This window comes from Cotesia glomerata, linkage group LG6, assembly GCF_020080835.1.
Source record: "Cotesia glomerata isolate CgM1 linkage group LG6, MPM_Cglom_v2.3, whole genome shotgun sequence".
Classification (NCBI taxonomy): domain Eukaryota; kingdom Metazoa; phylum Arthropoda; class Insecta; order Hymenoptera; family Braconidae; genus Cotesia; species Cotesia glomerata.
Genome location: NC_058163.1, coordinates 25,607,250 through 25,630,367, shown reverse-complemented (window position 1 = coordinate 25,630,367; position 23,118 = coordinate 25,607,250). Strand labels below are relative to the sequence as shown.

The following is a 23,118-nucleotide window of genomic DNA, read 5'->3' as shown; positions in this document are numbered from 1 at the left end:
GTGATCCAGAACAGCAACCTTTCTTGCAAGAACCATCAGTGACTGTTCCACAGTTAGAACCATCACAACACGGTTTGGAGCCACTGACTGTACCACAATGTGATCCAGAACAGCAACCGTTTTTGCAAGAAGTATCTGTGATTGTTCCACAGTGAGAACCATCACAACATGATTTAGGATTAGGATCATGGAGGGAATTGCTAGCGGTTCCGCAGTTAGATCCTGAACAGGCATTTTTGCTTGTTGCTTCTGATATGGTGCCACAATGTGATCCCTCACAGGTGGGTTTAGAAACTGCAATAAATATTAGCAAAGCCAAAAGCATTAGCGACTACAGATAAATCCTTCTAAAAGTGCTCTCGTTGATAAGATACATTCGTTAAAGGTTCGCTACGATATTCTTCTACTTTAGTTTTAGAGAATAAGTACGTATGATCCTTTAACGAGGATCCTATCCGGAGAAAGCACCTTTAGACAGTTTTGGCTGTAAGTTTTTTTGATAAAGCATTTTATCACCAGTGACATTAGTGGAAAGTACAAAGTAGCTTTACCTTCAACAGTAAGAGTAGCTTTAGTTTCTGCAGTACCCAGATCATTGGTGGCGACGCAAGAATACTCTCCTTTGTCGGAAAGTTTTGGCTGAATGATTGTCAAAGTATTAACATCGCCATCTTTGGTTGGAGTTAATCCTTTAAGAGGTTTACCGTCCTTCAACCAGGTGATCTTTGGAGCTGGAGTACCAACGATCTGCGTAGACAGAACTACTGTTTCTCCTTCACGAACGACGAATGGTTTCAAAGGCTCCAAAATTTCTGGTGGTTCTTGGGCGCCAGTCTTAACCTTCAGTGGAATCTCAATAGACGCTTCACCTTCTCGATTCTTAGCAACGACTTTGTATCGTCCTTCCTGCTTCTTCGTAACCTTCTTGATCTTCATCACACTGCAGTACATGTGCATATCACTCTCTGTAGCGACGACAACGTTGTCTTTGCTGATGATCTTGGTGTCTTCATAGTACCAAATGATCTCGGGTTCAGGCACAGCCACCAATCGGCACTCCAGAATGACGTCGGTATTTTCGTCAACGCATTTTGCTTTAGGTTTACGGGAGAATGTTGGTGGTATTCCTTCGAGAATATCGGCTAATGATGATTCGCGGGACAAACTCTTGCGCGAGTGGCCTGTCATGTCGGAGCCGTGATCAGAAAGTGGAGCTTCCACGGTAAGTTCTGTTGTACTTGAAGCGAATCCAGCTGTGTTCTTAGCTACACATGTGAACATTCCAGCGTCTTCTGGGAATACTTCTCTGATGATAAGCGTCGCAACGTTGTCCTCGTCATAGTAGATTTGGAAGTCAGGAGAAGGTTTTATTATTGCTGTTTGTCTGAACCAAGTGATCTGAGGTCTTGGTAACCCTTCAACTTGACACTCAAATTGAACTGTGTAACCATCGGGGGTGTGGATTGGTTGGAGTTTCTTGACGAACTTCGGCGCTGATGATTCGTCACCTGGTCCAGGTTCTAGAAAATAAAGTGATTCTTAGAATATTTGTAAAGGTTTAAAAAATCCAAAAGTGCACAACTCAAAATGCTCATTAAATTTTTTATAAAAAAATCTCCAATTTTTAATCACTTACTTTCAAAGACAGGAAGTTTATCAATCTTTTCATGAAGCTTTCTTTGTAGATAAATAGTGTAATGTTCTTCATCCAGAAGATATTGAGCTGGTACCCATCCTTTTTCTTGAGTCAAATGTTTCTTAACAAACCACCAGTCAGTATTGGTGTGTTCTGAAAATTTGAATTCAACATTTACACTATAAGACTTGCTACTTATTATATAATATCAAAACACCATCTTGAAAAAATAATTATTAAATTACCAATAACGTAAACTCTTTCTCCTTCCACCAGATTAATGGCTTCGTCAGTTTCCGCAACGTATGAGCAAATGGAGAACATTGTAGCGCCATCGTGGACACTGTAATCTCCTTCATCTACAAGAATATTGCACGGATAGTTTTTCATCTAAAAGAGTAAGTAGTTTATAAATTTTCTAGTAATTACCTTCTTCATAGATGTCACCTTCTCGAGTGATACTGAGACTGGCTTCTTCTGCGAATGATTAAAAACGATCATTATCAAACAAATGCCAATTAAAATTGAAATTAATAGATTAAAGCATTGATATTAGAAGCCTCAGTGTCAGTCGCTTATGCCGGTCTATCTTTCTATTGAAATAATTAGATCATGGAGGATTATTAGGTTAGGTGTACTCACTTTCATACTACCCTGTTCATTTTAATATTACCTTAAAATATTAGTCTCTATGAAGCTGGAAGCAGTTGACTGTATGCAAGCAGATAAAAATAAAATCAAAATATTTCCGAACCTTCTTCAAACGTTGATGTACGTCGTTTGGATTTCAATTTCAGTGCCAATGATTCATCAGTTTCTTCTACAGAATACTTTCGCTCCTTCTTCAACTTAACCCTGACATCATCCTCGTCAATTTGCTCAACAGAGTACGGACGAGGCTTCTTTTTCTTCCTAAGAGGTAGATTATATTGATCTGTTTCCAATTCGCTGATACTGTACTCTTCTTCCGAATCATAAATTATTTCTTCAACAATCGGTTGACCATCGTCTTCGGGACCTTGAATAATGCGGATAGTTTCCTCTCCACCTTCTTCATGGTACGTTGGAGCGCGTTTCTTAGGTTTGAGACGAACCTTACCAGACATTGAGATATCTTCTTCCTCATAGGTGTTAAGAGATATTTTGAACTCTTGTTCAACGTCTTCTTTAGTCTTTGTCGATCGAGGTCGGAAGGTCACTACTTCTGTTTCAGTAACTTCCTTGATGTCTGGACGCTTTTTCTTGGGTCTAAGCTTCCTAAGTGTTACGTCTTCGCATATTTCTTCTATCAGCTTAGGAGCTTTTTTCGGCGGTTTGCGTTTGATCGTGAATTCTTCTACGACTTCTTCTACTACTTCTTCCGGGCCTTCTTCAACGACTTCCTCGGTTTTTTCAATGACTAATTCAGCTGCAGCTTCGTCGACAGTTGTTTTGGAAACTTTTCTCTTTAATTTTATGTCTGTCGAAACGTCTTCTGTCTCGGTGACTTGGGCTTTAGCTTTTGGTTTTTTCTTAATTGTTATTTCAGTATCTTCAGCATCCTCAATTACTGGCTCTTTCTTCTTTGGTTTCTTCTTCAAAGTCACTTCTTCAGTAATGTCTTCCTCCGGTTGTACCACAGGCTTCTTTATAGTAACTTCATCAGCAGCTTCATCAATTACTGGTTTCTTCTTTGGTTTCTTCTTCAACGTAATTTCTTCAGTAACATCTTCTGCTTGTTCTTCAGGTTTTTTAACAACAGGTTTCTTTATTGTAACTTCATCAGCAGCTTCTTCAGTAACTGGTTTCTTTTTTGGTTTCTTTTTCAAAGTAATTTCTTCAGTAACATCTTCTGGTTGTTCTTCGGGTTTTTCAATAACAGGCTTCTTGATTGTAACTTCATCAGCAGCTTCATCAATAACTGGTTTCTTCTTTGGTTTCTTCTTCAACGTAATTTCTTCAGTAACATCTTCTGGTTGTTCTTCGGGTTTTTCAATAACAGGCTTCTTGATTGTAACTTCATCAGCAGCTTCATCAATAACTGGTTTCTTCTTTGGTTTCTTCTTCAACGTAATTTCTTCAGTAACATCTTCTGGTTGTTCTTCGGGTTTTCAATAACAGGCTTCTTGATTGTAACTTCATCAGCAGCTTCATCAATAACTGGTTTCTTCTTTGGTTTCTTCTTCAACGTAATTTCTTCAGTAACATCTTCTGGTTGTTCTTCGGGTTTTTCAATAACAGGCTTCTTGATTGTAACTTCATCAGCAGCTTCATCAATAACTGGTTTCTTCTTTGGTTTCTTCTTCAACGTAATTTCTTCAGTAACATCTTCTGGTTGTTCTTCGGGTTTTTCAATAACAGGCTTCTTTATTGTAACTTCATCAGCTGCTTCTTCAACAACCGGTTCTTTTTTTGGTACCTTCTTCAATGTAACTTCTTCCGTAACATCTTCTATAACTTGAATCTCTTTCTTCTGAGGTTTTATAACAACTACTTCCTCAGAAACTTCTTCAGGTTCTTTCTTAGGCTTGCGTTTAAACGTGACTACTTCCTCTGGAACTGGTTCCGGAGCCGAAACCTCCGCAACTGATGGTTTTTCCAAATGCATAGGTATACTTTCTTTCCTCTTCTTGGATGGTTCCCATTCAATTTTCTCTGGCATTGGTTCCAAAACCGGTCGCTCGTATTCAGGCTCAACCCATTCTTCCCAATCAGCTTTCTTCGGCTTCTTTTTTGTTTTTGTTTTCTTCTTGATAGTAACTTCTTCTTTAACTTCTTCAACAACCTTTTCAACTTCTTGAGGTACCGGTTTTTTAATGGTCATTTCATCAGCTGCTTCTTCTGTTTTTGACTCTGGTTTTTTAGGAATAACTATTTCTTGACTGACCTCTTCTGTTGGTTTTTCCTCTACCTTTTGTGCCGGCTTTTTAATAGTGATTTCTGCAGGGGCTTCCTCAACTGTTGGCTTTATCTTAGGCTTCTTTTTGAGTGTCACTTCTTCTGTTACTTCTTCAACGACTTTTTCTTCCTCTTCAGGAACTGGTTTTTTGATCACTATCTCCTCTGAAACCTCGTCTATTTTTGGTTTTGGTTTAGGCTTCAGTTTTTTGGTGATAGTCACATCCTCAGTAACTTCTTCGACTACTTTTTCAACTTCTTTAGGAACAGGCTTTTTAATAACTATCTCATCAGCTGCTTCTTCAATAACCGGTTCTTTTTTCGGTACCTTCTTTAACGTCACTTCTTCTGTTACATCTTCAGTTACTTCAATCTCTTTCTTCTGTGGTTTTATGACAACTACCTCCTCAGAAACTTCTTCAGGTTCTTTCTTAGGCTTGCGTTTAAACGTGGCTACTTCCTCTGGAACTGGTTCCGGAGCCGAAATTTCTGCAACTGATGGTTTTTCCAGATGCATAGGTATACTTTCCTTCCTTCTCTTAGATGGTTCCCATTCTATCTTTTCAGGCATCGGTTCTAAAACAGGACGTTCATACTCAGGTTCAACCCACTCCTCCCATGCTTCTTTTTCTTTCTTCACTGGTTTCTTCTTTTTCTTTTTAGGTTTCTCTTTTTCTGGAACCTTTTCTTCGACCTCTTCTTCTTGTTTTGGAACACTTGGTTGTGGCTTAATTTCCAATTGAGGATGCTCTTCAACACCTTCTTCTTCGGGTTCACCCTTTTTCCAACCTTTGAGCGTAATCTTCTCTGGTTCTTCCTCAGGTTTTGGTCTTTCGGGTATACGGAATTTGACCTCTGGCTGTTCTTCAGGTTCCCGTGGTTTTGGAACACCTGGAACAATAGGTACCTGTTCAATTTCCTGATCTGGCTTCTTCTTTGGTTTCTTGGGCGGAGGTTTTACTTCAACCTCAGGTGTAGGCTCTTCAGGACGTTCCGGTTCTTCTGGAACATATTTTTCCAATTCAGGCCTCTCAAAGTCTAACGGTTTGAAGTCTTCATGTTCCAATTTAACTGATGGTTTCCTTTCTTTTTTCTCTTTGGGCTTTTCTTCTGGTTGTTCTTTCTTAGGCTTTTTCGGTTTTTCTTCAATCTCCTCTGGTTTCTTTTCTGGAATTTTCTTTAATTTTATTTCTTCTGGAACTTCTTCAGGCTTTTCAAGAACTTTACCTTTACCAATAACTAAAGGTTTAGGCTGCTCTTCTTCTTCTTTAGGTTTCTTCGCTGGCCTTTCATAAATAGATTTATCTTCAATTTTCTCAAGTGGAACCTTTTTCAATTCCTCAAATTCTTTATCTAACTTTTCTAACTCTACAACTTCTTTTTCCGATAATTTTACTTTCTTCATCTTCTTCTTGATAACTTTCAACCCTTCCTCAATATTTCGCGAAAGAATTCCAGACTGAACAGGATTTGGTTCAATTTCTGTCAATTCCGGGTATTGCAATTCCGGTGGATATTCTCCATGGAACGTAATACGACTCTTCAACATAAATTTCGGCAATTCAACTTTCGGGGTTTCCTTCCTTTCAACAGGTTTTGCTTTCTTCAATTTAACAGTTCCAAATTGAACTTCTTCTTTCGCCTCCGAAAATTGAAGTTTTGTTGCCTTATGTGCCGTAACTCTTTCTACTTTCTGTGGGACAAGTTTCTGAGGTATTTTTGATACCGGTTTTTCTTCTTTCTTCTTCGACGGCTCCCATTGAATCTTTTCCGGCATTGGTTCTAAAACTGGACGTTCATACTCAGGTTCAACCCACTCTTCCCAATCCGCTTTTTTAGCTGGTTTTTTCTTTTTGGTCTTCTTAACTTTCTTAACCTCTTCTGTAGTTTCTTCGTCTACTTTTACTTTAACAACTTCTTGAGGTACATGACCGTTTAATTTCTCTTCCTCTACCGGTTTCGCTTTCTGTTCTTCAGGCTTTAGTTCAGGGAACTCTTCAGCCCTTCTCGATGGAATAATTTCAGTAGTGACAAGATTTTCATTGAAAGTGACTGTTTTTTCAGCTTTTTTCTTCTTTTTCGGCTTTTCAGGTGTTACTTCTTCAACTTGTTCTTTAACCTCTTCTACTTTTGCAGTCTTCGGTTTTTCCTCAGCTTTACTAACTGGAACTTCTGAAATCTTCGGTTTCTCTTCTTTTTCAGGAGCTATTTCAGCAGCTGCTTCTTCTTTCGGTTTCTCTTCATCCGGAAGTTCTTCAATCGTAACACCAGTGACAACTTCCGTCGTCTCTAAGCTTTCTTTAGGTGTAATAACCTTTTCTGCCTTTTTCTTCTTAGGTTTTTCAGGCGTAACTTCTTCTACTGTTTCTTCTATTTTCTCAACCTTACTTTCTTCTGGTTTCTTTGGAGCCTTTTGAACCTTAACCTTACTAACTTTAACTTCTTCGGGCTTGTCTTCTACAGAAGTAGCTTTCTCTTTCTGAGGTTTGTGAATAACAATCTCCTCAATTATTTCTTCCGGCATGCCATCTTCATTCACAACCGCTTTAACTTTCTTGATAATCTTCTTCTTAGTTGTTTCCACGACTTCGACAATCTTCTGATCCTCCATAATCTTTTGCTCTTCTTTCGGCTTGATCACAACTTCCTCTACAACTTCAGCCACCTTGTCCTCTTTGATAGACTTCCTTCGCTTCTTTGTCACAATTTTCTCCGGCGTTTCAACAGTTTCGATGACAGTTTCTTCTACAGGACCCTCGAGAACATCTGTAACTGTAATAGTAACGGTACCAAGTTCATCAACAATTGAATGAGCACGTTCTTTCTTCGGTTTGTGCAAAACAATGTCTTCAATAGTCTCTTCTGGTACTCCATCCTTGATCGTAATAGATTTTCTCCGGATAATAGTCTTCGTTGGAGTTTCTTTAATCTCAACAATTTGCTGTTCTTCCATCAGAATTGCTTCTTCTTCAGGCTTGTGAACAACTTCTTCAACGACTTCGACAGGTTCATCCTTCTTAGCTGGTTTCTTCACCTTAGTAACTCGAGTCTTGGGCGTTTCAATAACTTCCAATATCTCAACTTCACTAACTTCAACCGTCTGAAGTTCGTCAACTACCGTTTTAGCTTTCTCCTTCTTCGGTTTTAGAAGTACAATCTCTTCAATAGTTTCTTCAGGCGCTTGGTCATCTCTCGTAACTGCAACTTTACGCTTGATAACAGTCCTTTCTGGAGTTTCAGTGATTTCTACGATTTGTTGTTCCTCCATGGATGTTGTTTCTTCAACAGGCTTTATTGTCACCTGTTCAATTATTTCGGTTGGCTTATCCTTGATCGATACTTTCCTTGTCTTGATTGTTCTTGTTTTAGGAGTTTCTACAACTTCAATCACTTCGGTTTCGATGATTGTCGCACAACCAAGCTCGTCTATAATAGCTCTCGCTTTCACTTCTGTTGGTTTCAAAACAATAATCTCCTCAATAGTTTCTTCTGATGTTTGATCTTCTCCAACAGTAGGAATTTTCCTCTTGATTATCTTCTTCGATGGAGTTTCTGTGATCTCAACAATCTGTTGTTCTTCCATAAAAGTAGTCTCCTCCATCGGCTTCATAGTTATAACTTCAGTAACCTTCACCGGTTCATCCTTCTTCGCTGGTTGCTTAGTCTTGACCACTCTCTTAGTTGGAGTTTCTACAATAACAGTCACTTCTTTTTCTGCTGGACCCTGAAGAATTTCAGCCTCTATAATCCTGGCCATTTCAAGTTCCTCAACAATAGGAGTTGCTTTTTCTTTAGCTGGTTTGTGAATAACAATTTCTTCAATAGTTTCTTCAGGAACACCATCATCACGAACAACAGACGTTTTCCTTTTAATGATCTTCTTTTCCGGAGTTTCAGTAATCTCTACAATCTTTTGATCTTCCATAACTTTCTTCTCTTTCTTCGTTTTAGTAATGACTTCCTGAATGATTTCTTCTGGCTTGTCTTCCTTGATAGACTTCCTCTTTTTCTTTACAACAACTTTCGATGGAGTTTCAACAGTCTCAATGATTGTTTCCTCCACTGGACCTTCACGAACATCAACTTCTCTGATAGTAACAGTACCAAGCTCATCAACAATCGAATGAGCGCGTTCTTTCTTAGGTTTTTGAATTACTATTTCTTCAATAGTTTCTTCAGCAACTCCATCTTTGATAGTAATAGATTTCCGTCTTATTATTGTCTTAGTTGGCGTTTCCTTAACTTCAACGATGTTTTGCTCTTCCATCAAAGTCGCTTCTTCATCCAATTTGTGAACAATTTTCTCAACAAGCTCTTCAGGTTTATCTTTCTTCGCTGGTTTTCTCATTTTAGTGATCCTAGTCTTTGGTGTTTCCAAAATTTCCAATACTTCAACCTCACTTATACTAACAGTTTCCAATTCATCCACCACAGGTTTAGCTTTCTCTTTGGTTGGCTTTTTCAATACTATTTCTTCTGTTGTTTCTTTCGTTTCATCAACTTGACCTTTAACAGGAACCTTGAGAACTTTCGGCTTTGTAGCTTTAGCAGTATCCAACTCTTCTACAACAGGTTTCGCTTTTTCCAACTGTGGCTTTATAAGAACAATCTCTTCAATAACTTCTTCAGGAACTTTATCATCGCGTATAACAATCGACTTCCTTCTGATGACTGTTTTCGTAGGTGTCTCTGTAATCTCAACAATCTTCTGTTCTTCCATAATCTTTTGCTCCTCAACTGCTTTGACGATAACTTCTTCAACGACTTGTTCAACCTGATCTTTGGTGGCCTTCTTTTTCCGCTTCACAGTCCTTTGAGTAGGTGTTTCGACAGTTTCAATTATTTCTTCCTCAACCTTGACTACCTCTTCCGGCGCTTGTCTAACTTCAACTCCCGTGATGCTTGCAGTTTCAAGCTCTTCAACAATCGGCTTGGCTTTTTCTTTCTTGGGCTTAAGTATAACGATCTCTTCGATAACTTCCTCAGGAACTCCGTCGTCTCGAATGATAGATGTCCTTCTCTTAATGATTTTCTTTTCTGGCGTTTCCTTTATTTCTACAATCTGCTGCTCTTCCATGAAGACTGAATGTTCTTGAGCTTTTTCGATGACTTCCGTGACTATTTCCTCTTTCTTTCCTTTTTTACTTGGTTTTTTCTTCTTAGTTGTTATCTGGGTCGGTGTCTCAACTATCTCAACTACTTCCTCGATAAGATCCTGTCAGCAAATTGAATGAGAGTTAATAAATAAATTTAACGTTCAAATATGAGTATATAGATTCTTACCTCTTTGATAGATTCCTCGGTAATACCTGTGTAATTAAGAATTCAATTAGTATATGATATCAAATTGAAATAGTCCCATGCAAAAATATTTTTTTCTTTGTATGAATTTCATCTTTAAATTTATATTTTGAACCAAAAATGAGTTTATAATTAGTTTATCAAAAAAGAATTATAATAAATTTGAAGTTATAATCTAGATTCGAAACAAGTCTGAAGTAATTTTTTTCCTACTGAGCCTTTCTTATAAATGTATAGATTTATTTAAATAATAAACTCATTCTTGTTTTAAAGGATGAGATCCATATTGAATTTTTTGCACGGGGCTTAAGGATAAATTAGTAAATATTCACAGCACTCTATTAGTATCAATGATAAATTTATTCAACAAAGGAATGTAATAATACTGTTGTTTACATTGTTGTACAATGTGTAAGTAAAAGAATATATATTTTATAGAATAAAAATATAAAAATGTAAAGTAATAGTAATTGTAATAGTAATAAGTAAAATGTGACAAGTAAAGCTCACCTTCTGGACTCGACTTGACATCGTTTGGTTGTGTGGGCTTTTTGTGTTTAAGTTTTGTGTGTACTTGTTGTGTGTCTTCAGTTGTTTCAATAATTTTTGTGATTGGTGCTTTACCATCTTCTTCAACAGTTACTACTTCAGTAATTTTCTTTTTATCACCATCTTTTTTGATTACTTTCTTACGTCGAGTTCTCTTCGGCTTACCTTCATCAGTTTCCACGACTGTTACCGTTATTTCTTCACGAGTTTCTTCGACAACTTTAGGCTTTGCCAATTTAGGAGTATCTAAGTTCTCAAGATCAAGATTTTCTACTTGATCTTCAGGTACATCTTCAAAGATAATTGTTGTTACAGGGAGTTTATCTTCTTCTTCAAGAGTGATTTCTTCAGTTACTACAGGCTTTTCTTCACCATGTTTTTTAGTTGTCCTTTTCTTAGTGATTTTCTTAGGCTTTTTACTCACAGAGTCTTCTACTTCTTCAGTAACAACTGTTTCAATCACTTCTTCAAATTCACGTGGAGTGAATTTTATTGCATCACTATCATCTGTTTCTTTATCAGGTTTGTCATCGGGTTTTTTCCAAGGTTTGAGTGTGATTTCTTCTGGATTTTCTTCTTGTTCTGGTTTCTGAGGAATCCTAAACTTGATATCTGGTTGTTCATCTTCAGATTTCGGTTTAGGGACTCCAGGAACTATCGGAATAGTTTCTGTTTCAGGCGTTGGTTTCATTTTCTTGGGCTTTTTTCGTTTCTTTTCAGGTTTCTTGTCGTCTGGTTTTTCTTTATCATCAAATTCAGGTTTTTCAAATTGTTCTAGATCAACCTCACCTTCAGGAATATCATGAGGCTCGAATGGTGAAAGTTCAGGACATTCTTTGTCATCTTTTGGTTCTTTAATTTTATCCTCAGGAGTTTTCTTTTTCTTCGCAGGTTTTTGTTCTTCTTGCTCTTCTGGTTTTTTCTCCGGTATCTTCTTCAATTTCACCTTTTCTATCTCATCTTCTTCTTTCGGTTTGATTTTTCCTTTACCAATTTTCAATTTTTCCGTTTCTTCAGGTTTTACTTTTTCCGGCTTCGGTTTTCTTTCGTAAGGTACTTTATCATCAACCTTCTCCAATGGAACCTTTTTGATTTCTTCAAATTCCTTGTCCAATTTCTCTAAATCTGCCAGTTCTTTATCTGTTGGCTTAGGCAACTTACGTTTTTTCTTCTTGATTTTCAAAGCTTCTTCCATATTACGTGAGAGAATTCCAGACTGAACATCATTGGGTTCAATAATTGAAACCGTTGGATACTCAATAGCTGGCGGCCACTCATGGTCTGTGATTCTGCTCCGCAATAACACTTTAGGAAATTTATTTTTTTTGACTTCCTCTTTGGGCTTACGAACAGGCTGAGCTTTCTTCAGCTTAATCTGAGCAAACAAAGGAACTTCTGGTTCTTTTATTTCCAAAGCAGTAGGTTTTTGACTTCCCTTTTTGATTTTCTGCAACACCGGCTTTTCTTCATCTTTCGGTTTTTCTACCGTAACATCAGACTTTAACAGTTTCTTTGGTTTTTTCTTAGATGTCTTTTTGGTATCTGATTTTTCTTCTTCAGGAAGATCATACTCGACAACTGTTTGTTCAGGTGTTTTGCCTTCTTCTTCAACTACTATTTCTTCAATAACCTTTCCATGATCACCTTTTTTAGTTGTTTTGCGTTTCTTAGTGACTTTTTTAGGTCTACCCTCTTCAGTTATAACTTCAGATACTTCAATTTCCTCACGCGTTTCCTCAACAATCGTAGGCTGAGCTTTCTGCTCGGCAACTACAAAATCTTGAGAAATCTCTTCCAGAACAACTTCTTCATGAGGAATCGAAGAAACGGTTGTAACTGGTGCCTCTCCTTCTTCTTCAATCGTAACTTCTTCAGTCACGTCTGGTTTGCCATATTGCTTTTTTCGAATAATTTTCTTCTTTATTATCTTTTTCGATTTTTTGCCTGGTTCTTTTTTTATTTCTTCAGTGACAACGGTATCAACAATATCAGTTGGAGTAAACTTGACCTCATCGTCAGGTTTTTCTTCTATTGACTTCTCATCCGTTGGTTTTTTCCAGGGCTTGAGTTTGATTTCTTCCGGTTGTTCTTCAGGTTTAGGTCCCTGTTTAGTTTTCAATCTTAACTCTGGACTTTCATCCGGTTGATCTTTCTTAGGAATACCAGGTTTGATTTCAATTTTTTCTACATCAGCAATCGGCTTTTTTGGTTTCTGCTTAGGCTTTTTCTTTTTATCTTTTTCTTGAACAGGTGTTTCTTCATCTTCTTGTTCAGAGACTGTCCGTTCTTCTAAGTCAGGTTTCTCGTGTTCAATATCATGTGGCTCAAATGGAAGAAGCTTAGGTTGATCTAAATCTTCGGGGATATCTTTCTTCTTTTCTTTCTTCTGCTTCGCCGGAATCTCTGGCTTTTCTTCCTCAAGCTTTTCTTCAGGCTTCCGTGGAATCTTTTTCAGTATTATTTGTTCCTGATCTTCTTCATCTTTCGGAACTTTGCCTTTACCCATCTTCAATTTTCTCTCATCTTTATCTTCAGGCTTTTCTTTCTTTGGTTTTCGCTGATAAATAGATTTATCTTCAACCTCCTCCAAAGGAACTTTCTTCAATTCGTCAAACTCTGTATCCAATTTTTCCAATACCGTTTCATCAAAACCTTGTGGCTTCTTTTTCTTTTGCTTAGGTTTCTTCAACTTCAGAGCTTCTTCAACATTGTGAGATAAGATTCCATTCTGAACTTCATTAGGTTCTAACAAAGAAATTTTTGGTGTTCTTTCACTCGGTGGCCATTCAAAGAACTGAATTCGGCTACGAAGCATAATTTTCGGGAACTTTCCCTTCTTAACGTCTTTTTGCTTCACTGGAGCCTTTTTCAGCTTTATTAACCCAAACTGTGGCTTTTCAGGTTCTTGTATCTTTGGTTTCTGAGGTTTTTTATCCTTAATCCGTTTAATTGGTTGAGGTTTCAGCCCTTCTTTCACATCTTGGTTGTCCTCAGTCTCATCCACAGTTTTACTCTTAGGCTTCTTTGCTTTCGTACGTTTTTTCAATTTATCTTGCTGTATTTCTTCTAATGATATTTCTACAACTGTCTGAACTGGCGCTTTTCCTTCTTCTTCAATGATAGTCTCTTCAATGATCTTTGTCTCTTCATCTGGTTTCTTTACAACTTTCCTTTTCTTGCTTGTCTTTTTTAGTTTTCCTTGTGGAGTAATTTCCTCTACAACTTTAGTTTCAGTGATCGGAATCAATTCAGTGTCTTCCTTAACTTCATTAGCTTCAAATGGTTTCATCGTCTCTTCAAAAATAACTTCTTCCTCTGGATATTCAACAATCTCTACTACAGGTGCTTGGTCACCTTCTTCAGTTGTGATTTCTTCAATTACTTTTTGCTTTTTGCCTTTTCGCGTGATTTTTCGTTTCTTAGTTGTTTTCTTTGGCTGTCCTTCGTAAGTGACCTCTTCACTAACCACAACTTGTTCCTTCACTTCTTCAGCTTCAGAAGGCACTGCTTCTTCAGTCACAGGTATGATTTCAGTAATTTCATCAACCAAGATTTCCTCCACAGGTTGTTCTTCTACACTTGTCAGAGGTGCTTTACCCTCCTCTTCAACCAAAGTTGTCTCTGTTACCTGTTGTTTCTTGCCAGCTTTCTTAGTCACACGTTTCTTCACCATCTTTTTAGGTTTACCTTTCTCTGTAATTTCTTCTGTAACAATAACTTGTTGCGTTATTTCTTCAACTGGAACCAGTCCATCAAGTGTTACCAAAAACTCAACAGCTTCTTCATCCCCAACAGTTCCTTCAGTCGGTTCACTGATAGTTAAAGTGACTGGAGCTTTGCCCTGTTCTTCAACAACGATTTTTTCAGTAACCTGTTCAACTGATCCCTTTCTTCTAACAGTCTTTTTCTTTGTGAATTTCTTCGGCGTGCCTATTTTGGTTACAGTTTCTGTAATCTGCACGTCCTCAGTTATATCATCCACAATTGTTGGCTCAATTTGTTCTTGATCAGGCAAGCATGGAATTTCTTCAAATACTTGCTCACTTGTCTTCAACCTTGGAGTCTTACCAGCTTCTTCGATAGTAATTTCTTCCCTCACATTTTGCTTGGTTCCTTTTTTCTTAATTGTCTTCTTTTTAGTCAGTTTTTGAGGAACACCTTCAGCAGAGATAGTTTCCGTCACCGAAACCTGCTCAGTTGTTTCTTCAGTTACAATTGGCGTTATTTCTTCAACGGCATCAATAGTCTGATAGGTATCTTCATTGATAACTTCCTCGTTTATTGTTTCGCTAAGCAAAACAATTGGTTGTTGACCTTCTTCTTCAATAGTCTTTTCTTCAACCACCTGTTGTTTCTGACCTCGTCGTTTGATAGTCCGTTTCTTTGTTACTTTCTGTGGCTTACCTTCTTCTGTAACGATCTCAGAAATAGTAACTTGTTCACGAATTTCTTCATGAACTGTCGGGAGTAATGTTTCTGATTCAACTGGAACTATCTTATCGAATACAACTTCCTCAACAGGATACTCAGTTACTGAACAAACAGGCACTTTTCCGTCCTCTTCGATTGTCTTTACCTCAGTGACTTGTTGCTGATCGCCTTTCTTCTTTGTAATCCGTTTAGTAGTAATTTTCTTCGGTTTCTTTGAAGGTATCTTTACAATTTCCTGAGTAGTTATTGTTTCAATTTCCTCCGGCGTATCATCATGCTCTTGATCATGCGGAGTGAACCGCAAACTGTCATTAATTGGCTTTTCTTCATCGTCTGAAGATTTAGGTTTTTTCCATGGTTTCAATTTTATCTCTTCTGGTTTGTCTTCAGGCTTTGGACCTTGTTTGTACTTCAATTTCAAGTCTGGAGTTTCGTCTTCATCTCCAGGCTTAGGCTTACCTGGAACAATGTCAACCTTGTCTGACTCTTGCTTAGGTTTTTTAGACATCCGTTTTGGTTTTTTCTGATCGTCTTTTTTAGAACTTACAGGCATTTCTCCCTCTTCCAATGGCTCCCGCTTTTCAAGATCAGTCTCAAATGGCTTGATGTCATAAGGTTCGAATGTAGGACCTTCCGGCTCTTCTTTTTCCTTCTTGGGCTTCTTTTTCTCGCTAGGCTTCTTTTTATCCGAAGGTTTTAATTTTATTTCAGACTCATCTTGATCCTCTTTTTTCGGTATTCTTTTCAATGTTACAGCTTCTGGACTTTCATCATCCGGTCGAAGCTTGCCTTTACCCATTTTCAACTTCTCTGCAGTTTTTTCTTCAGGCTTACCGGGCTTGGGCTTACGTTTGTAAGGTTCCATTTCTTCTGGTTGTTCCAGAGGCTTCTTCACTTCCTCAAATTCTAGATCTAATCTCTCCAACTCTTCCTGATCATAGTCATGAGGTTTGAACTTTTTCATTTTCTTCTTTCTCAATTTTATAGCTTCTTCAATGTTCCGTGAAAGCACTCCCGTTTGAACGAACTGTGGCTTGAGCAAGGTTATCTTTGGATAATGCATCAACGGAGGGTACTCAAAGAAGTTGATTCGACTGCGCAGAAGAACTCTGGGGAATTTATCTTTTTTATCTTTAGGTTTAAGTATTGGAGCTTTTCTCAATTTCAATTTAGCAAATAACGGTTGCGGAGAAGTAATTTCTAATTTCTTCGGCATTGATTCCTGCATTTCAACTTTCATTTTCAATGGCTTCAATTTATCCTTCAGTGTTTGAATATCTTCTGAAACTTGTTTAACCTCTTTAGGCTTCTTTTTCGTTTTCGGTTTCATTTTTTTATCTAACGGAAGTGTTTCAACGGTTTCATCAACAACTATTTCTTCAATCGGCTCAACAGTGATTTCAGTTATCGGAGCTTGACCCTCTTCTTCCACCGTCTTCTCCTCAACAACTTGTTGCTTTTTACCTTTTTTGCGAATAGTTTTCTTTTTAACAACACGTAGTGGTTTGCCTTCTGGTGTAACATCTTCAATCACAGAAACAACTTGAGTGATTTCTTCAGGCATCGGCATAGTAACCTCCTCTAGAATGATTTCCTCTTCAGGCAACGTCTCAACTGATCTTTTAGGAACTTTACCTTCTTGCTCAACTATTCTTTCTTCAGTAACTTGTTGTTTCTGACCTTTCCTACGGATAGTTTTTTTCTTAGTTATTTTCTTAGGCTTGCCAGTTTCTGTTGTTTCCTGAGTAACCGTCACTATTTCCCGAACTTCCTCCGTGTCAGATGGCTTACCATACTCCACATCAGGTACTGATTGAATTGTTTCATCAGTTATGACGTATTCTTCTGGCTCAACAACGACTTGAATTACCGGAGCTTCACCTTCCACTTCAACTGTTTGTTTTTCAGTTATTTGTTGTTTTGAACCTTTCTTTACTATAATTTTCTTTTTGGTTACTTTTTTAGGCTTGCCTTTGTCTGTTATTTCGTTACTAACAGTAACAACCTCACGGATTTCTTCTTCTATTGGTTGAATGGATTCTTCAGGAATAGTTTCAGTCGTTTCGAGTACGATTTCTTCTACAGGTTGTTCAGTTACTTCTATCACTGGAGCTTTTCCATCTTCTTCGATAGTTTTTTCTTCAGTTACCTGCTGTTTTTTCCCTTTCTTACGGATTACTTTCTTTTTGGTGACTCGCTGTGCTTTTCCAGTTTCTGATGTTTCTTCAACAACTGTGACTAGATTTCGTGTTTCTTCGCTCTCAGTTGCCTCAACAGATTCGACACCTGAATCGATTTCTTCCAGAATTTCATCCGGAATAGCTGATTCTGTAGCTTCAACTCGTTTTTTATCAGTTTTTGGACGCTTTTTGCTTTTCTTCTTCGGAGTTTTATCTGCTTTATCCTCCAGAACCTTCTCTTCTGTAATTGTTACTGGCTCTTCAATTTCCTCAATCACAATAGGTTGTTCGAATTCAACAAAAGGTATTGGCTCTAGAGTCTCATCCGAAATGATATCTTCTAGTGGACCAGTAACCACTTCAGATACTGGAGCTTTTCCTTCTTCTTCGATGACTTTTTCCTCAGAAACTTGAATTCTTTTACCCCGTTTTGTAATAACTCTCTTTCTTGTTACTTTACGTGGTTTTCCTTCATCTGTTATTTCTTCTGATACAGTAACTTCTTGTCGAACTTCTTCACGATCAGAAGGCCGAACATGCACGGTAGTCGATAATGGCAATGTACTTTCTTCAGAAATAATTTCTTCTTCTGGTAGAATCGTGACTGTTTTTACCGATGGCTTTCCTTTTTGTTCCACTGTTTTTTCCTCTACAATCTGCTGCTTTTTACCTTTTTTATGGATTGTTTTCTTTTTTGTTATTTTCTTTGGTTTTCCATTCTTAGTCCATTCTGTCGTCACTGTAACAACTTCATGGATTTCTTCTTTTTCTTGTCGCATTTCATGAGCAAAAACTGGAAGTGGTGCTGCAAAATCTTCAGAAATAATTATTTCTTCAGGCTCAACAGTAGATTCTCTAACTGGAGCTTTTCCATCTTCTTCAATCACTTTTTCGACAGTTATCTGTTGCTTATTACCCTTTTTGCGAATAACTTTTTTCTTCGTAATCTTTCGTGGCTTGCCAATGTCAGTAATTTCTGTAGATACTGTCATTATCTCTTGAATTTCTTCACTCTCGACTGGTGTAGCTGTTGCCGGAGTAGGCAGAGGTCCCGTCGTACGATCGTAAATTATCTCTTCTTCCGGTTCAACAATAAATTTGGTTACTGGTGTTTGTCCGTCTTCTTCAATTGTTCTTTCTTCTATCACTTGTTGTTTCTTACCTTTTTTCCGGATAATCTTTTTCTTAGTAACTTTCACTGGTTTGCCTTTAGTTGTTTTTTGATGAGTTATTGTGACGATTTCGTGGGTTTCTTCAGGTGTAATTTCGATTATATCTTCTGGAACTGCTTCTTCTATTATTTCTTCGATGGGAACTGAAGCTTGATCTTCACCTTTCTCATCATTCTTTGGAACGATTTTCTTCTTCTTTGGTTTTACTTTCTTAACTTCATTAATGTCTGGAATTTCAGGAACATCTAAGAGCTCATCAAGTGTATCGAAAGTGGAAAGCAGTAGTGGCCTAGTTGTTTCTTCGAGAATAATCTCTTCTTCAGGTTGTACAATTGTAATGGTATCTGGAGCTTTTCCTTCTTCTTCTATTGTTTGTTCTTCAGTAACTTGCTGTTTCGTACCTCGCTTACGAATTAACTTTTTCTTTGTTATTTTACGAGGTTTCCCGACATTTGTTGTGTCCTGAGTAACCGTGACTATTTCCCGGATTTCTTCGCATTCTGACGTAGCTGCGAACTGAACAACAGGATGTGGCTGGACTACCAAATCAGAAATAATTTCTTCTTCAGGTTGTGTGACAGTTTCTGTGACTGGAGCTTTGCCTTGCTCTTCAGTAGTTTTTTCTTCAATAACTTGTTGCTTTTTACCACGTTTACGTACAATTTTCTTCCTTGTTATCTTCACAACATGACCTTCAGGACTCTTATCTTCAGTAACAGTAACAGTTTGATAAGTCTCATCTGGTAATGGTTGAGAGGTTTCGTCAGTAACAACTTCTTCATTTGGTTCTTTAACAACAGTAACGACTGGAGCTTTGCCTTCTTCTTCCACAGTACGTTCTTCAATAACTTGTTGCCTCATACCTTTGCGTCTAATAACTCTTTTCTTAGTTGTTTTACGTGGCTTGCCTTCGGATGAAGTATCTTCTGTAACGGTTACTTCTTGCCGAATCTCATCGTTGTTGATAGATCTATCGTACGGAATGGAAGGAGAAGGTCCAGTAGTTTCATCAGATACGATTTCTTCTTCTGGATTTGCAACAACAGTAACAACAGGTGCTTTACCTTCCTCTTCTATGGTTTGCTCTTCAGTAACCTGTTGCTTTTGACCTCTCTTACGAATAATTTTCTTTTTCGTAATTTTTCGTGGCTTGCCTGTTTCAGTTACTTCTTGAGATATTGTAACTTCTTCGCAAATTTCTTCACTCTCAGTAGCTTGAACGGGTTCAATTTCTTGTATCTCATCCGTTGTTTTTTCAGGGATGATTTCTTCTTCTGGTTTTACAACAACAGTTACAACAGGTGCTTCACCTTCTTCTTCTATTGTTTGCTCTTCAGTAACCTGTTGCTTTTGACCTTTCTTACGTATGACTTTCTTTTTCGTTACTTTTCGTGGCTTGCCTGTTTGAGTTGTTTCTTGAGTGACTGAGACTTCTTCACGAATTTCTTCTCTCTCGGTAACTTGAATAGGTTCAATTGCTCCTATGACACCTGTTGTTTCTTCAGGTATAATTTCTTTTTCTGAATTTGCAACTACAGTAATGATAGGTGCTTTACCTTCTTCTTCTATCGTTTGCTCTTCAGTAACCTGTTGTTTCTTACCTCTTTTACGAATGATTTTCTTTTTCGTAACTTTTCGTAGCTTGCCGGTTTTAGTTACTTCTTGAGTGACTGTTGTTTCTTCACGAATTTCTTCTCTCTCAGTAGCTTGAACGGGTTCAATTGATCGTATGACACCTGTTGTTTCTTCAGGTATAATTTCTTCTTCTGGATTTGCAACAATAGTAACGACAGGTTCTTTACCTTCCTCTTCTATTGTTTGCTCTTCAGTAACTTGTTGCTTTAGACCTCTCTTACGAATGACTTTCTTTTTAGTAACTTTTCGTGGTTTGCCTGTTTTAGTTACTTCTTGAGTGACCGTTACTTCTTCACGAATTTCTTCTCTCTCAGTAGCTTGAACGGGTTCAATAACTCGAATGACACCTGTTGATTCTTCAGTTATAATTTCTTCTTCTGGATTTGCAACTACAGTAATGAAAGGTGCTTTACCTTCTTCTTCTATCGTTTGCTCTTCAGTAACCTGTTGTTTCTTACCTCTTTTACGAATGATTTTCTTTTTCGTAACTTTTCGTGGCTTGCCGGTCTTAGTTACTTCTTGAGTGACTGTTACTTCTTCACAAATTTCTTCACTCTCAGTGGCTTGAACTGGTTCAATTGTTCGTATGACACCTGTTGTTTCTTCAGGTATGATTTCTTCTTCTGGTTTTGCAACAACAGTTACAACAGGTGCATGACCTTCTTCTTCTATTGTTTCTTCTTCAGTAACCTGTTGTTTCTTACCTCTTTTACGAATAATTTTCTTTTTCGTAATTTTTCGTGGCTTGCCTGTTTGAGTTACTTCTTGAGTAACTGTTACTTCTTCACGAATTTCTTCACTCTCAGTGGCTTGAACGGGTTCAATTGCTTGAGTGACATCTGTTGTTTCTTCAAGGATGATTTCTTCTTCTGGTTTTGCAACAACGGTTACTACAGGTTCTTTACCTTCCTCTTCTATTGTTTGTTCTTCAGTAACCTGTTGTTTCTTACCTCTTTTACGAATGATTTTCTTTTTTGTAACTTTTCGTGGCTTGCCGGTTTTAGTTACTTCTTGAGTGACTGTTACTTCTTCACGAATTTCTTCACTCTCAGTGGCTTGAACTGGTTCAATTGTTCGTATGACACCTGTTGATTCTTCAGGTATGATTTCTTCTTCTGGATTTGCAACAACAGTTACAACAGGTGCACTACCTTCTTCTTCTATTGTTTGCTCTTCAGTAACCTGTTGTCTTCGACCTTTCTTACAAATTATTTTCTTTTTTGTAACTTTTCGTGGCTTGCCTGTTTGAGTTACTTCTTGAGTTACTGTCACTTCTTCACGAATTTCTTCACTTTCAGTGGCTTGAACGGGTTCAATTGTTTGAGTGACATCTGTTGTTTCTTCAGGGATGATTTCTTCTTCTGGTTTTGCAACAACGGTTACTACAGGTGCTTTACCTTCCTCTTCTATTGTTTGTTCTTCAGTAACCTGTTGTTTCTTACCTCTTTTACGAATGATTTTCTTTTTCGTAACTTTTCGTGGCTTGCCTGTTTGAGTTACTTCTTGAGTAACTGTTACTTCTTCACGAATTTCTTCACTCTCAGTGGCTTGAACGGGTTCAATTGCTTGAGTGACATCTGTTGTTTCTTCAGGTATTACTTCTTCTGGATTTGCAACAACGGTTACTACAGGTGCTTTACCTTCCTCTTCTATTGTTTGTTCTTCAGTAACCTGTTGTTTCTTACCTTTTTTATGAATGATTTTCTTTTTTGTAACTTTTCGTGGCTTGCCTGTTTGAGTTATTCCTTGAGTGACTGTTACTTCTTCACGAATTTCTTCTCTCTCAGTAGCGTGTACGGGTTCAATTGCTCGTATAACATCCGTTGTTTCATCAGGTATGATATCTTCTTCTGGATTTGCAACAACAGTAACGACAGGAGCTTCACCTTCCTCTTCTATTGTTCGTTCTTCAGTAACCTGTTGCTTTCGACCTTGCTTACGAATGATTTTCTTTTTCGTTACTTTTCGCGGCTTGCCTGTTTCAGTTACTTCTTGAGTGACTGTTACTTCTTCGCAAATTTCTTCTCGCTCAGTAGCTTGAACGGGTTTAATTGCTCGTATCTCATCTGTTGTTTCTTCAGGTATGATCTCTTCTTCTGGTTTTGCAACAACAGTTACAACAGGTGCGCTACCTTCTTCTTCGATTGTTTGCTCTTCGGTAATCTGTTGTTTCTGGCCTCTCTTACGAATTGTTTTCTTTTTTGTGACCTTCCGTGGCTTGCCTGTTTGAGTTACTTCTTGAGTTACTGTTACTTCTTCACGAATTTCTTCACTCTCAGTAGCTTGAACGGGCTCAATTGCTCGTATTATATCCGTTGTTTCTTCAAGTATAATTTCTTCTTCTGGATTTACAACAACAGTTACAACAGGTGCTTGCCCTTCTTCTTCTATTGTTTCTTCTTCAGTAACCTGTTGCTTTCGAGCTTTCTTACGAATGATTTTCTTCTTTGTAACTTTTCGTGGCTTACCTGTTTCAGTTACTTCTTGAGTAACTGTTACTTCTTCACGAATTTCTTCACTCTCAGTGGCTTGAACTGGTTCAATTGTTCGTATTACACCTGTTGTTTCTTCAGGTATGATTTCTTCTTCTGGATTTACAACAATAGTAACGACAGGTTCTTTACCTTCCTCTTCTATTGTTTGCTCTTCCGTAACTTGTTGCTTTAGACCTCTCTTACGAATGACTTTCTTTTTAGTAACTTTTCGTGGTTTGCCTGTTTTAGTTACTTCTTGAGTGACCGTTACTTCTTCACGAATTTCTTCTCTCTCAGTAGCTTGAACGGGTTCAATAACTCGAATGACACCTGTTGATTCTTCAGTTATAATTTCTTCTTCTGGATTTGCAACTACAGTAATGATAGGTGCTTTACCTTCTTCTTCTATCGTTTGCTCTTCAGTAACCTGTTGTTTCTTACCTCTTTTACGAATGATTTTCTTTTTCGTAACTTTTCGTGGATTGCCTGTTTGAGTTACTTCTTGAGTTACTGTTACTTCTTCACGAATTTCTTCACTCTCAGTGGCTTGAACGGGTTCAATTGTTTGAGTGACATCTGTTGTTTCTTCAGGGATGATTTCTTCTTCTGGTTTTGCAACAACAGTTACAACAGGTGCATGACCTTCTTCTTCTATTGTTTCTTCTTCAGTAACCTGTTGTTTCTTACCTCTTTTACGAATAATTTTCTTTTTCGTAATTTTTCGTGGCTTGCCTGTTTGAGTTACTTGAGTTACTGTTACTTCTTCACGAATTTCTTCACTCTCAGTGGCTTGAACGGGTTCAATTGCTTGAGTGACATCTGTTGTTTCTTCAGGGACGATTTCTTCTTCTGGTTTTGCAACA

General features: G+C 37.7%; 1 protein-coding gene across 4 annotated transcripts in view; it reads right to left on the bottom strand.

The window, feature by feature from the left end:
- Positions 1–23,118, bottom strand: part of LOC123267680 (titin) — a 110,457-nt gene that overhangs the window by 5,610 nt on the left and 81,729 nt on the right. For 2 of the 4 annotated variants that reach the window (XM_044732442.1, XM_044732443.1), the window contains exon 42: positions 22,586–22,609. In XM_044732442.1, the coding sequence (XP_044588377.1) occupies positions 22,601–22,609 (9 nt within the window). In that variant the 3' untranslated portion in view covers positions 22,586–22,600. Of the gene's footprint in view, positions 1–551; positions 1,521–1,636; positions 1,790–1,881; positions 1,996–2,065; positions 2,114–2,390; positions 9,729–9,796; positions 9,823–10,324; positions 22,720–23,118 lie in introns of those variants that run through there. The other 2 variants (XM_044732440.1, XM_044732441.1) reach the window with 2 other exon arrangements.